General features: G+C 41.0%; 1 protein-coding gene across 1 annotated transcript in view; it reads left to right on the forward strand.

Annotated features, from left to right (window-relative positions):
* LOC106612532 (CUB and sushi domain-containing protein 1) overlaps positions 1-14,461 on the forward strand; it is a 200,871-nt gene that overhangs the window by 138,168 nt on the left and 48,242 nt on the right. Inside the window, exons 36-43 of the mRNA XM_014213739.3 lie at positions 12-125; positions 950-1,138; positions 1,291-1,437; positions 3,189-3,377; positions 4,264-4,449; positions 4,999-5,193; positions 11,910-12,083; positions 13,199-13,372. Coding sequence (XP_014069214.3) covers positions 12-125; positions 950-1,138; positions 1,291-1,437; positions 3,189-3,377; positions 4,264-4,449; positions 4,999-5,193; positions 11,910-12,083; positions 13,199-13,372 — 1,368 coding nt within the window. The remainder of the gene's footprint in view (positions 1-11; positions 126-949; positions 1,139-1,290; positions 1,438-3,188; positions 3,378-4,263; positions 4,450-4,998; positions 5,194-11,909; positions 12,084-13,198; positions 13,373-14,461) is intronic.

A 14,461-nucleotide genomic window follows, 5' to 3' on the forward strand; every position in this document is an offset into this window, starting at 1 on the left:
ATTTTGTCCAGGAGACATTGTGAAGTATCGCTGCTTCCCTGGATTTACCCTGGTAGGCAACAGTGAGCTTACCTGTAAGCTCAACTCTCATCTCCAGTTTGAGAGTCCTCCGCCTACTTGTGAAGGTAAGAGAATGTTCTGACCAGGATTATTATTATTATATTTTTTTTTCTTGGAAAGGAAGGTTATAACAGGAGGTGAACTTTCAGCTCAGACAGTTCCAATAAATGATTTATGTTATCTGCTTTTACAAGCATGGCAGTTTGCTGCCCTTTGACATTCTATGCAAATCTATGCACATTTCCCCCAAATCCAACAGGTGTAGACCTTACAGTGAAATGCTTACTTACCAAGATCCTTCTTCCCTTGCATCCTTGTGATGACTCCGTTATACTACAGTATTAGTAGGCATTGTTCCAAGGTGTGTATCACCCTGTTAAAAAACAAACACCCCTTTTTTGTCATGGTAGTGCAGTGCTGCTAGAGCCTCTGTGTCTCTTTGTAATCAGAGCTCTAACAGAAGTGAGTCACAGATTTAATGGCTTATTCATACATATAATTTCTAATCATAGTGCCAATGAGATGACACAGATGGGGAGGCAGCACTATGGCTCTATTAAAGCATAGCACAAAGCACTACCTAGCCTTTTTTGGGGGAGATAGAGAAGCACAGCAGTTGCCTTGAATTTTGTAATTCCATAATGGAGCTAAGCAGCTATGGGCCATTCGGTTTGTTTTCATTATTATTTGCCCACAGGGTAGAATATGAATATGTTAAATGCCTTCACATTATTTCTTGTCGTAGATCATTAACCCTAAGCTTATTTGGATTTGCAACCTGAAGAGGTTCACAAGAACTACAGTTGAGGTTATAAAGATGTGTACTGCAGCAACAATCACCTTTTTCTCATGAGTAATTCTTGTCTGCTTGTGTTTGTTGTGCTTTTAGCCCAGTGTCCTGCAAATGAAGAACGTGCCTTCTCATCCGGGGTTATCCTTAGTCCAGGTTTCCCTAAAAACTACCCCAACTCTCAGACCTGCTCCTGGGTCATCAGAGTTCAACCTGCGTACACTATTTCCATCTTCGTGGAGATGTTTCAGAGTGAGAAGCAGTTCGACGAACTTGAGATCTTTGACGGTAGTTTCCTTTTCCAACAGCCAACTAAGTCACACGCATTGGTTTTTTTGTGCAGTTTTCAAATGTTTATCTAATGTCAGCGATGCGTGATTTAAAAATATATATTCCACGACGAGTACTGTAATGTTTTAGTGTTAATTTTTATCCGTTAGGACCATCTGGCCAGAGCCCTTTGCTGGTGGCCCTTAGTGGAAATCACTCCACACAGTTAAACTTTACAAGCAAGACCAACCACCTTTACCTGAGATGGTCCACTGATCATGCAACCAGCAAAAGAGGGTTCAAAATCCGATACACAGGTTTGTAGTGCATAACCATATGTTTCCTTTTGCGATAAGACATTATGTTTCACAATTGCTTTGGGGATGCCTACAGCATTGCATCACAATTCTTATAAGGGCTGACTGTTATGTTTCGAGACAACTTCTACCCCATGCCATTAGACTGCTAAATAGCCATAAGACTGCTAATAGTTAATTAATGGTGACCTGGACTATCTTCACTGACCCTATCTTGCATTGACTCTATGTACACTCACAATACTACAGTATATACTGTATAGAAACTATATATACACACACTACACTGACACTCACACAAAACCCACACACATTCACATACACACACAAATGCATACCGACAACACAAACAAACTTAAACATACACACACACACACTTTTACACTCATAATTTGCTGCTGCTACTCAGTTCTTTACTCAGTTCTTTATTTTTCTGTTCTTTATTACTCTTATTATTATCTATCCTGATGCCTAGTCACTTTACCCTGCCTTCATGTACATACAGTATCTACTTCAAATACCTCATACCTCTGCACATTGATCTGCTACTAGTACTCCGTTTATAGCGCCATTCTTGTGCATTTTATTCCTCGTGTTATTTTTTCTTTTTTCTTATAATTGTTTTACTCTGCATCGTTGGAAAGGGCTCGTAAGCAAGCATTTCACAGTTAAGTCTACACCTGTTGTATTCAGCACATGTGACAAATACAATTTGATTTTACGAATTCTGAAACATTTGAACTACAGTACATTCAAAATGGGGGAAAAGCACCATAGCCTTTTCCTCTTGTATGGGTGTCAGAGAAGATTATACACCATCCTCTGTCCTCTGAGGCAGTTGCTTTGGATCCAATTTAGGTCAAAGAGTGTGAGGAAGTCAGACTTTTCCAAGTTAGCCCTCATTAGGCTGGGCCCAGACATGTATACCTGCAGGGATCCTTTTGCAAGTCCTCCATAATAGAGGTCAAAGATCCCATAATGAATTTGGCTGAATAACTGCCATGTCCAGTGACTCAAACAGACATTTCCACCAATGACCAAACATGATATATAGCTCACAAAGCCCAGTGGCCATGATTACTTTCCATTTCTTTTCTCTCCCTCTGCCTTTTCTGTCACTTTTCTGCTCTCTATTCATTTTAGTCGATCCTTTTGCCATTCCAGCCCCTGTGCTGGTTATTATTCCAGTTTGTTTCCACGTTTCCCTATTTTTTCAATTTGCCATTCCTTGTGCTGTGGAGAAAAAAGGCATGATTCGGGGTAAAAAATGGTTACATTGCATTGAGGCCTGACGTGTCAGAATGAGTGATGGTTTCTGAAGGCTTCAGAACGGCTACCACGGTGCTGTCAGACTGTGTAAAAGGCTTTTTAAATAATGCAGGGATGTTGAACACAGACAGGGTAATACACCTCTGCTTGATCTTTACAAAACTGCTTTGGGAGCAAAGAAGTCTTTAACCAGCCAGGGGATTTTTTTCCCTTCGTCTTTAACAGTCCATTGGGCATTCATCAAAGTAAATTAGAATGATATGCTGCCTGGAGTTTTAACATGTGGTCTAATCACCCAGAACCTAGACTCAACCATTTAGCCCGATTAATGGTTTTAATTTAAGGCAGGGGATTTTGAGAAATCTGGAAAATACTTATGTAATGTAATATAAAGTACTAATGTATATGTAGCGTATATCGTTAATCATTTAGATGGTGGCATGATATAGAAACACTTAAAATGCTCTTTCTTTTCAATGTAGCTCCTTATTGTAGCATTAATGACCCACCTGGAAATGGAGGGGTGCTTAATCGAACAAGAGAGCGCCCAGGAAGCAAGCTGCAGTACTATTGTTATGCTGGCTACAGGCTAGTGGGCCCCAGAAATTCCACCTGCCGGTTGCATCGGAATGGGCTGTATCATTGGGATGCCCCAGCTCCACTCTGTCAAGGTAATGCAGAGCTGCGAATGACATTTACTGACTTGAGGGGGATTCACTTTAATCTTATGTCTGGGGGCTTTCTCGTGTCAGAATGTGATGTGTTTGTGTCTGCACAAAGGAGTTGTGACTCATTGTCTTTCTCCATTTCTCTTTCTCTTCAACATAGCAGGCTACAATTCATGAATATTTCCTAATATCTTACTGTAGCGAGAAAATATATTATAATGAGTCTTCTAACAAACTTTTTCAGAAGTATATCATTGATAGTTATGTAACTGACCCTTTTTCTATTATGTTAATTAGTGTGACAGCGTGTTGCTTTAAGCAAAGGAGATGTATATTTGAATAAAGGAATAGAGGATAAGTTGGAGCTAATTACTTCTGGGGGTTGTATCTGTACATGCCTGTTTACGAGCATGCAAGGCAATTATCTCTTTAAAGGTACTGTGTCCCCTCATTTGTGGTAAACTACAGGTGGGTAAGTAGCATACAAAACAATATAACTGTTTGTTATTCTCACTAAACCTGATTGTAAATTATAATTTGATTAGATGAGATTGATTGTTCCATTTGCACAGTATTCTGAACATGGTATTTGAATGGTAAATGTGTATTTAAGCAAATGAATGCCACAATCTTCAAGGGAAATATCTGGTTTCCATAGTACCCTAATAGTTGGAACATACACACTTTGCTTACTTACTCTTTATCCCCTTTGAGATATAATGCCACTATAGTCAGAACACTTCACGTTTTTATTAGAAGTGGCCATAGTGTCCACTAATTATGTGCCATAATTTCTGTAAGTGCTGAGAGTAATCCATGCAGCTGAGGTCATCGTTCGATGAGTATCATTTTAATATTTTAATGTCTTTTAATGTCTTTCCATCTGCAGCTTTATCTTGTGGAATCCCTGAGTCTCCTGCCAATGGTTCATTCCATGGTTTCCAGTACACAGTGGGAAGCAAAGTGAATTACCAGTGCAATGAAGGGTACAGGATGGAGACAAGTCTCCCCACAAGCACCGTCTGTCTAGAGAATGGGACATGGAGCAACGCTGCCCACCCACCTCTTTGTTTACGTGAGAAAAATAACCTTTGTTTCTATGCCAACAGTATGATAAATTCCCCTGCCTCATTGAGCCACTGCAGTCAATGCAGTTCTCATTAATGTCCTCCTTAGAGAGTAATGTGGAGCAGGTAACGGCTGAGATGAGAGCAATAATGACTAGATTTTTGCAGTTAAGCACTCACAAAAAACAAATGGTAGGATGCAACCCGCCCCCTCAGGCCTGCATTACCAGAAACACACTAAGCAATCATGTTGGAGTCATTTTCGGACATGACTGTATAAATTACATTTGAATACCTCAATGAATGTGATGTATGTGAATACAGTATATATAACAAATACTTTTATACTCATTATATTTTATAGTTTTATATCATAAAGTGCTTTGGCATTTCTCAGCTTTAAGAATAGATACTGGACAGAAATTGATAATGTACATAAGGCTTTTAGAATATTACTTCGCCAAATATGGAGAAGGAAATAGAGAAATGTTTCTCTGTCATGTCTGGCTTTTTGAGTGTGTTCTATTAAATCTGGCATGTTCTCTCTCCCCCCACAGCGATCCAGTGCCCTTACATTGAGAGCATGCTCTCAGAACACATGGTGTGGCGGCTGATCTCGGGGTCACTGAATGAATTTGGATCTCAGATAATGCTAAGCTGCACTCCTGGCTTCTACCTGGGAGGCAGGAGGACCATCAAGTGCTTAGCTAATGGAACCTGGGCTGGAATCCAGGAGAGGTCTACCTGCAAGAGTAAGATACAGAGTGTACATCTACCACCAGGCTGCGCTGCTTAGAGTTATGGAAAAATAATAGGAAATAATTATCATAAGAATTGAGCACAAAATAGTTGACATTTTGAGTATTAATAGTACCTTGTTCTAATTACTGAGAGCAATTTCATTGTCTGGCCAGAGCTGTTATTCACACTGGCAGTTAACAAGTCTGAAAACCTTCCTCTTTGTGGCTCCCAGTGTATTTCTGGACTGATGCATTCATAATCTCCAGGATCTGGTGTGGGAGCTGGGAAGTCACAAGGCAGTATCCAATCATTTGTTTTGATCACAGCCCTCCCTATTTCCTCTGCATGGACGTGCTGCATAAACAATAAACTGTAGTGGCGATGAAGTAATCAGGGAAATAAGGTCCGGCTAATTAGAGGTCAGAGGGAGTATATAAATATTCTGATTAGCGGGGACTTAATATTTAATATGTTTACATGCCATGGTGAACATTGTAACGGTTTTGACTTGAAGTTATTGTTTGCAGGGGTGCCAGAGGTACAGTGGGGAGAAAAAGTATTTGATCCCCTGCTGATTTTGTAGGTTTGCCCACTGACAAAGAAAGGATCAGTCTAGAATTTTAATGGTAGGTTTATTTGAACAGTGAGAGACAGAATAACAACAAAAATATCCAGAAAAACGCATGTCAAAAATGTTATAAATTGATTTGCATTTTAATGAGGGAAATAAGTATTTGACCCCCTCTCAATCAGAAAGATTTCTGGCTCCCAGGTGTCTTTTATCCTCTCTGGGCTAGGTGGGATGCTTGCGTCCCACCTACTCAACAGCCAGTGTAATCCCGTGGCGCGATATTCAAATACCTCAAAAATGCAAAAACTTCAATTTTTCAAACATATGACTATTTTACACCATTTTAAAGACAAGACTCTCGTTAATCTAACCACACTGTCCGATTTCAAAAAGGCTTTACAACGAAAGCAAAACATTAGATTATGTCAGCAGAGTACCCAGCCAGAAATAATCAGACACCCATTTTTTAAGCTAGCATATAATGTCACATAAACCCAAACCACAGCTAAATGCAGCACTAACCTTTGATGATCTTCATCAGATGACAACCCTAGGACATTATGTTATACAATACATGCATGTTTTGTTCAATCAAGTTCATATTTATATCAAAAACCAGCTTTTTACATTAGCATGTGACTAGCATTCCCACCGAACACTGCCGGTGAATTTACTAAATTACTCACGATAAACGTTCACAAAAAACATAACAATTATTTTAAGAATTATAGATACAGCACTCCTCTATGCACTCGCTATGTCCAATTTTAAAATAGCTTTTCGGTGAAAGCACATTTTGCAATATTCTCAGTAGAGAGCCCGGCATCACAGGGCTAGCTATTTAGACACCCAGCAAGTTTAGCACTCACCAAAGTCAGATTTACTATAAGAAAAATGTTATTACCTTTGCTGTTCTTCGTCAGAATGCACTCCCAGGACTTCTACTTCAATAACAAATGTTGGTTTGGTCCCAAATAATCCATTGTTATATCCAAATAGCGGCGTTTTGTTCGTGCGTTCAAGACACTATCCGAAAGGGTAAATAAGGGTGACGAGCACGGCGCATTTCGTGACAAAAAATGTCTAAATATTCCATTATCGTACTTCGAAGCATGTCAACCGCTGTTTAAAATCAATTTTTATGCCATTTTTCTCGTAAAAAAGCGATAATATTCCGACCGGGAAAGCGTGTATACGTACAAAGAGAGAGAAAATAATAACATCTCGTGCCCTCGTGCACGAGCCTGAGTCTCAGAGTACTCTGACCGGCCACTATCCAAACGCGATAATGTGTTTCAGCCTGGGGCTGCCTCGATATCATTCAGCTTTTTCCCGGGCTCTGAGAGCCTATGGGAGCCGTAGGAAGTGTCACGTTACAGCAAAGATCCTCAGTCTTCAATAAACAGAGACAAGAAGAACAAGATCTTGTCAGAGAGGGCACTTCCTGTAAGGAATCTTCTCAGGTTTTTGCCTGCCATATGAGTTCTGTTATACTCACAGACACCATTCAAACAGTTTTAGAAACTTTAGGGTGTTTTCTATCAAAGCCAATAATTATATGCATATTCTAGTTACTGGGCAGGAGTAGTAACCAGATTAAATCGGGTACATTTTTTATCCGGCCGTGTCAATAATGCCTCCTAGCCCTAACAGGTTCAACAGGTAACGAGCTGAGATTAGGAGCACACTCTTAAAGGGAGTGCTCCTAACCGCAGCTTGTTATCTGTAAAAAAGACACCTGTCCACAGAAGCCATCAATCAATCAGATTCCAAACTCTCCACCATGGCCAAGACCAAAGAGCTCTCCAAGGATGTCATGGACAAGATTGACCTACACGAGGCTGGAATGGGCTACAAGACCATCGCCAAGCAGCTTGGTGAGAAGGTGACAACATTTGGTGCGATTATTCGCAAATGGAAGAAACACAAAAGAACTGTCAATATCCCTCGGCCTGGGGCTCCATGCAAGATCTCACCTTGTGGAGTTGCAATGATCATGAGAACGGTGAGGAATCAGCCCAGAACTACACGGGAGGATCTTGTCAATGATCTCAAGGCAGCTGGGACCATAGTCACCAAGAAAACAATTGGTAACACACTACGCCGTGAAGGACTGAAATCCTGCAGCGCCCGCAAGGTCCCCCTGCTCAAGAATACATATACAGGCCCGTCTGAAGTCTGCCAATGATCATCTGAATGACTCAGAGGACAACTGGTGAAAGTGTTGTGGTCAGATGAGACCAAAATGGAGCTCTTTGACATCAACTCAACTCACCGTGTTTGGAGGAGGAGGAATGCTGCCTGTGACCCCAAAAACACCATCTCCACCGTCAGACATGGAGGTGGAAACATTATGCTTTGGGGGTGTTTTTCTGCTAAGGGGACAGGACAACTTAACCGCATCAAAGGGACGATGGACGGGGCCATGTACCGTCAAATCTTGGGTGAGATCCTCCTTCCTTCAGCCAGGGCATTGAAAAAGGGTCGTGGATGGGTATTCCAGCATGACAATGACCCAAAACACACAGCCAAGGCAACAAAGGAGTGGCTCAAGAAGAGGCACATTAAGGTCCTGGAGTGGCCTAGCCAGTCTCCAGACCTTAATCCCATAGAAAATCTGTGGAGAGAGCTGAAGGTTCGAGTTGCCAAACGTCAGCCTCGAAACCTTACTGACTTGGAGAAGATCTGCAAAGAGGAGTGGGACAAAATCCCTCCTGAGATGTGTGCAAACCTGGTGTCCAACTACAAGAAACGTCTGACCTCTGTGATTGCCAACAAGGGTTTTGCCACCAAGTACTAAGTCATGTTTTGCAGAGGGGTCAAATACTTATTTCCCCCATTAAAATGCAAATCATTTGATAACATTTTTGACATGCGTTTTTCTGGATTTTTTTGTTGTTATTCTGTCTCTCACTGTTCAAATAAACCTACTATTAAAATTATAGACTGATCATTTCTTTGTAAGTGGGCAAACGTACAAAATCAGCAGGGGATCAAATACCTTTTTCCCCCACTGTAGGTTGTGCCTACCAGAGAAAATATTGAATGAGTCCCGTCTGGTCCGTCAAGTCCACACCAATACAAAGGACTCATGTACAGTGCCTTGCGAAAGTATTCGGCCCCCTTGAACTTTTCGACCTTTTGCCACATTTCAGGCTTCAAACATAAAGATATAAAACTGTGATTTTTTGTGAAGAATCAACAACAAGTGGGACACAATCATGAACTGGAATGAAATTTATTGGATATTTCAAACTTTTTTAACAAATAAAAAACGTAAAAATTGGGCGTGCAAAATTATTCAGCCCCCTTAAGTTAATACTTTGTAGCGCTACCTTTTGCTGCGATTACAGCTGTAAGTCGCTTGGGGTATGTCTCTATCAGTTTTGCACATCGAGAGACTGAAATTTTTGCCCATTCCTCCTTGCAAAACAGCTCGAGCTCAGTGAGGTTGGATGGAGAGCGTTTGTGAACAGCAGTTTTCAGTTCTTTCCACAGATTCTCGATTGGATTCAGGTCTGGACTTTGACTTGGCCATTCTAACACCTGGATATGTTTATTTGTGAACCATTCCATTGTAGATTTTGCTTTATGTTTTGGATCATTGTCTTGTTGGAAGACAAATCTCTGTCCCAGTCTCAGGTCTTTTGCAGACTCCATCAGGTTTTCTTCCAGAATGGTCCTGTATTTGGCTCCATCCATCTTCCCATCAATTTTAACCATCTTCCCTGCCCCTGCTGAAGAAAAGCAGGCCCAAACCATGATGCTGCCACCACCATGTTTGACAGTGGGGATGGTGTGTTCAGGGTGATGAGCTGTGTTGCTTTTACGCCAAACATAACGTTTTGCATTGTTGCCAAAAAGTTTGATTTTGGTTTCATCTGACCAGAGCACCTTCTTCCACATGTTTGGTGTGTATCCCAGGTGGCTAGTGGCAAACTTTAAACGACACTTTTTATGGATATCTTTAAGAAATGGCTTTCTTCTTGCCACTCTTCCATAAAGGCCAGATTTGTGCAGTATACGACTGATTGTTGTCCTATGGACAGAGTCTCCCACCTCAGCTGTAGATCTCTGCAGTTCATCCAGAGTGATCATGGGCCTCTTGGCTGCATCTCTGATCAGTCTTCTCCTTGTATGAGCTGAAAGTTTAGAGGGACGGCCGGGTCTTCGTAGATTTGCAGTGGTCTGATACTCCTTCCATTTCAATATTATCGCTTGCACAGTGCTCCTTGGGATGTTTAAAGCTTGGGAAATATTTTTGTATCCAAATCCGGCTTTAAACTTCTCCACAACAGTATCTCGGACCTGCCTGGTGTGTTCCTTGTTCTTCATGATGCTCTCTGCGCTTTAAACGGACCTCTGAGACTATCACAGAGCAGGTGCATTTATACGGAGACTTGATTACACACAGGTGGATTCTATTTATCATCATTAGTCATTTAGGTCAACATTGGATCATTCAGAGATCCTCACTGAACTTCTGGAGAGAGTTTGCTGCACTGAAAGTAAAGGGGCTGAATAATTTTGCACGGTCAATTTTTCCGTTTTTTATTTGTTAAAAAAGTTTGAAATATCCAATAAATTTCGTTCCACTTCATAATTGTGTCCCACTTGTTGTTGATTCTTCACAAAAAAATTACAGTTTTATATCTTTATGTTTGAAGCCTGAAATGTGCCAAAAGGTCGAAAAGTTCAAGGGGGCCGAATACTTTCGCAAGGCACTGTAAAAGTCAGGATGGACATGCACTTTTCATAAACCCTTAAAACATTGGAAATAACTTCAAAACAATTGTATCCTTTTGTGTGGGTTGTATTACCAACATAAATGATCACACACATAATAATATAACAAACAACGAGCTCTGGTTCCTCAAGAAAAGTTCCGTACCTCGGGCCTAAAAGGGCCTAAAAGAGTCCAGCCCGGTAAATGAGTTCAGTGAACTCAAGTGACCTTATTCACGCAATGTTTGTCCATTCATAAAGTGTAGCGTAAACCCAGTCTCAATCATACAATCAAAATGTCAAACTCTTTTACCAAACAAGCATAAAGTGTATAAAATCTCAGTAAGTCTTCAACTACAACTGACCACATAAATCATCACGGTATACATCACACTAAAACAAATGAAATATGGTATGCAAAATAGTTGTAGTCAATCGGTCAGTTAGACAATCCAATCTGCCAACAGATCTCCAGCAGAGAAAGGCCACGAAGAACCAGAGGAGAGCAACTAAGATGTGTAGTCCAAAGGAAGCAATGAGTGGATCCGATCCTGGTTAAACTTGAGACAAGGCTACAAAGCACACTTTTAAATACAACAAAACAAACGGAGTAAAGAAGCTTCGGAACTGAGGGTTGAACACATCCTCGTTCACACCACCATTCACAACCCCCTTTTGCGCAGCTGATGCTGGCTATTTCATTGGGAATTTAAGGGGAAGCACTGAGACAGTTCAGACAAATTCAGAGCCGTCACAACATGCACAGGTATATTGGCCTTGGCTTTGATTGGGTGCATCTAGGAGCCCCTGATATTTTCTGATCATTCCATGAGTGCCTTTTTTACAGGGAAGACAATATGCTGGATGAGTACTCATTTGTATGTATAGCCAATGCACTTACATACTCTGTTTAGCGCCTCTTTTTATTCATGTGGTGAACCAGACTGTATTTGAATTGAAGAAGGTGAATACACACAGTGATCCGCAGGGCACTGCTCTGCATAGTTCTTAAAAAGTTCACCCTCTTTAGTCATTCCACTTGAATCTAGTAGACAAACAAACAAGCACACTGTGGCATACATTACAACGATATGACAAAACAGAAATAGGGGTAATATACAGTATAATGTCTGTTGGCATAATGGCCAGCAATGTGTGTTTACATAAGGTAGTTGCATATTCAAATTATTGTAACATTTACAGGTAATTTGTTAGGGCTGAATCAATCAGCTGCTGTAAGACACGTTTCACTTCCCCATTTAGTGTTCTAGAACAAATACACAATACTCGGCATACCTTTCATCCAGGATATCTAGTAACTAGATCAAAATGATTCGCTAATCATTCTTCATTGTGGAATTTGTTTCCACTCAGGCACAGTGGCATGCAACCAAGTATAACCCAGTCTCTGATTGTCTGTGTCACTTCCAGTTATCTCGTGTGGGGACCTCCCCTCTCCTCCCTATGGCAACAAGATAGGAACCCTGATTACGTTTGGCGCCACAGCGATCTTCATGTGTAATACGGGCTACACACTGGTTGGGTCACATGTGAGGGAATGTGGGGCCAACGGGCTCTGGAGTGGAGTGGAAACCAAGTGTCTTGGTACAGTATAAATGGTTTTCTAATGCTTAAGTTCTTTATTTTCTCATCCCGGACGAGCCCCAAAATTGTATCATCCTAGATGAGTCCCCAAGTTTATGATCTTGTAAGAGCCCCAAATGGGCTAGCACATCTTTATGGTTTTCACATCATTATGCCAGGTTACAGTTGTGTTTACAGTTTCAAACTCTTGAAGGTCATGATTTCTCTTCAATTACCAGCGTCCCAAATTCTATGTAGGGAACTTTATATATTGATAATTCTATCCATGAGTTTTAATCCAACCCCAGCAGTCAACTCCAAAATGTCAGTTAAAAATGAAGATATACCACCCCTCATTATTATCAATTAGATTATTGAGTAGATAAAATTATTGAGGCATTTCCCCCAAAAAATACATTAATTATTGGGGGAGGAAAGGATCAAATACATTTCTGTGTTACAGTATATATTCTTATGTGTCAAAGTGACAAATGGTTATTACAGTCATGAGAATATTTGAAAAGATTTGTGTTAGGGAATGTAACGGGCGTCGTAAGGATTAGACCAAGGTGCAGCGGGAATGGGTATACTCATCTTCTTTATTAAATCAAAAGAAGGGAAAAACAAACAAATCACGTATACAAAACAATGAACAACACTAAACAGCCCTGTCAGGTGCACAGACAAAACAGGAGACAACTACCCACAAATCCCATAGAAAAAAAAACACCCCTTTTAAATAAGACCTTCAATTAGAAGCAACGAGGACCAGCTGCTTCCAATTGAAGGTCAACCCCATTAACTAAACATAGAAATCGAAAGACTAGACTGAACATAGAAAAACACTAACCTAGAACATAGACCAAAAACCCCGGAACACTGTAAACAAATACCCCTCTTACATAATAACATAGCCCAACAAACCCCGAACCACATAAAACAAACACCCCCTGCCACGTCCTGACCAAACTACAATAACAAAATACCCCTTTACTGATCAGGACGTGACAGGGAATAAGAAGAAAGTTTACGTAACAAATCTACTTTTTCATGCCAATCCATACTAATGTTTGACAATTTTACGTTTTATCTAACTGAAAATATTATGCAAATATTTGGTTTATTATCCCTTATAGCTGGCCACTGTGACTCCCCTGATCCAATCATCAATGGTCATATCAGTGGAGATGGCTCCAGTTATCGTGACACTGTTGTCTATCAGTGCAACCTGGGCTTTCGCCTTATTGGAACGTCGGTTCGGATCTGTCAACAGGACCACAGATGGTCTGGACAAGCTCCTGTTTGTGTTCGTAAGTGCAATAACTTTAGTTTTTTTAATTGTTCCTATCGATTCTCCCTTAACAATCAGAGATGTACAGGAATTCTCCCCCTTATGTGGTGGGCCGAAGCTTAAAAACGTGAAGCTGATCGATCCTTGTCAAGGGAGGAGCTGATTTTTTTTTTATGACAGTAAAACATTCTTATGATGACTAACATTTGTTGTCACCTTCAGTTCTTGCACAACTTCTCATAAAAAGTATACTTCAACACTGTCTTCTCAGGCAAATTTGCCAAACTGCTGAACTTGGAACCAATCAGAACTCCTGTATATTCCCCATGTGATGAAGGCAGCCAATAGCCTGCTTCTATATAAAATGTAAACGCAGCCTCACGTGTGTGATGAAATAAGATAAATATCTGTTTGAGTGCACTTGAAATGTTCCACTGGGCACAGACTTCAATTCAATGTTTTCAGTATTCCACGTTGGTTCATTGTAATTTCATTGAAATGACTTGGAAACAATGTTGATTCAACCAGTCTGTGCCCAGGGGGATGCAGCATGCAATACAAATTGTCTTGATCGTTTGAAGAAGTAACTTCGGTAATCACACGCCAGGCCTGGTATTCATAGATGACTTTGAAAAGGCTTTTGTCACACCCTGATCTGTTTCACCTGTCTTGGTGATTGTTTCCACCCACCTCCAGGTGTCTCCTGTTTTCCCCATTAGTCCCCAGTGTATTTATCCCTGTGTTTCCTGTCTCTCTGTGCCAGTTCGTCTTGTTTTGCCAAGTCAACCAGCATTTGTCCTAGCTCCTGTTTTTCCCAGTCTTTTTCCCAGTCTTTTTCCTAGCCCTCCTGATTTTGACCCTTGCCTGTCCTGATGCCGAATCCGCCTGCTTGACCACTCTGCCTGTTCTGACCCCGAGCTTGCCTATCCCCTTGTACTGTTTGGACTAGGACCTGTTCACTGAACCCCTGCCTGTCCTGACCTCGAGCCTGCCTATGCCCTGGTACTGTTTGGACTCTTACCTGGTTTATGAACTCTTGTCTGTCCCCGATCTGCCTTTTGCCTACCCCTTTTGGTGTAATAAATATCGGAGCTCAACCATCTGTCTG

This window comes from Salmo salar, chromosome 01, assembly GCF_965601325.2.
Source record: "Salmo salar chromosome 01, fSalSal1, whole genome shotgun sequence".
In the NCBI taxonomy this organism is placed as follows: Eukaryota; Metazoa; Chordata; class Actinopteri; order Salmoniformes; family Salmonidae; genus Salmo; species Salmo salar.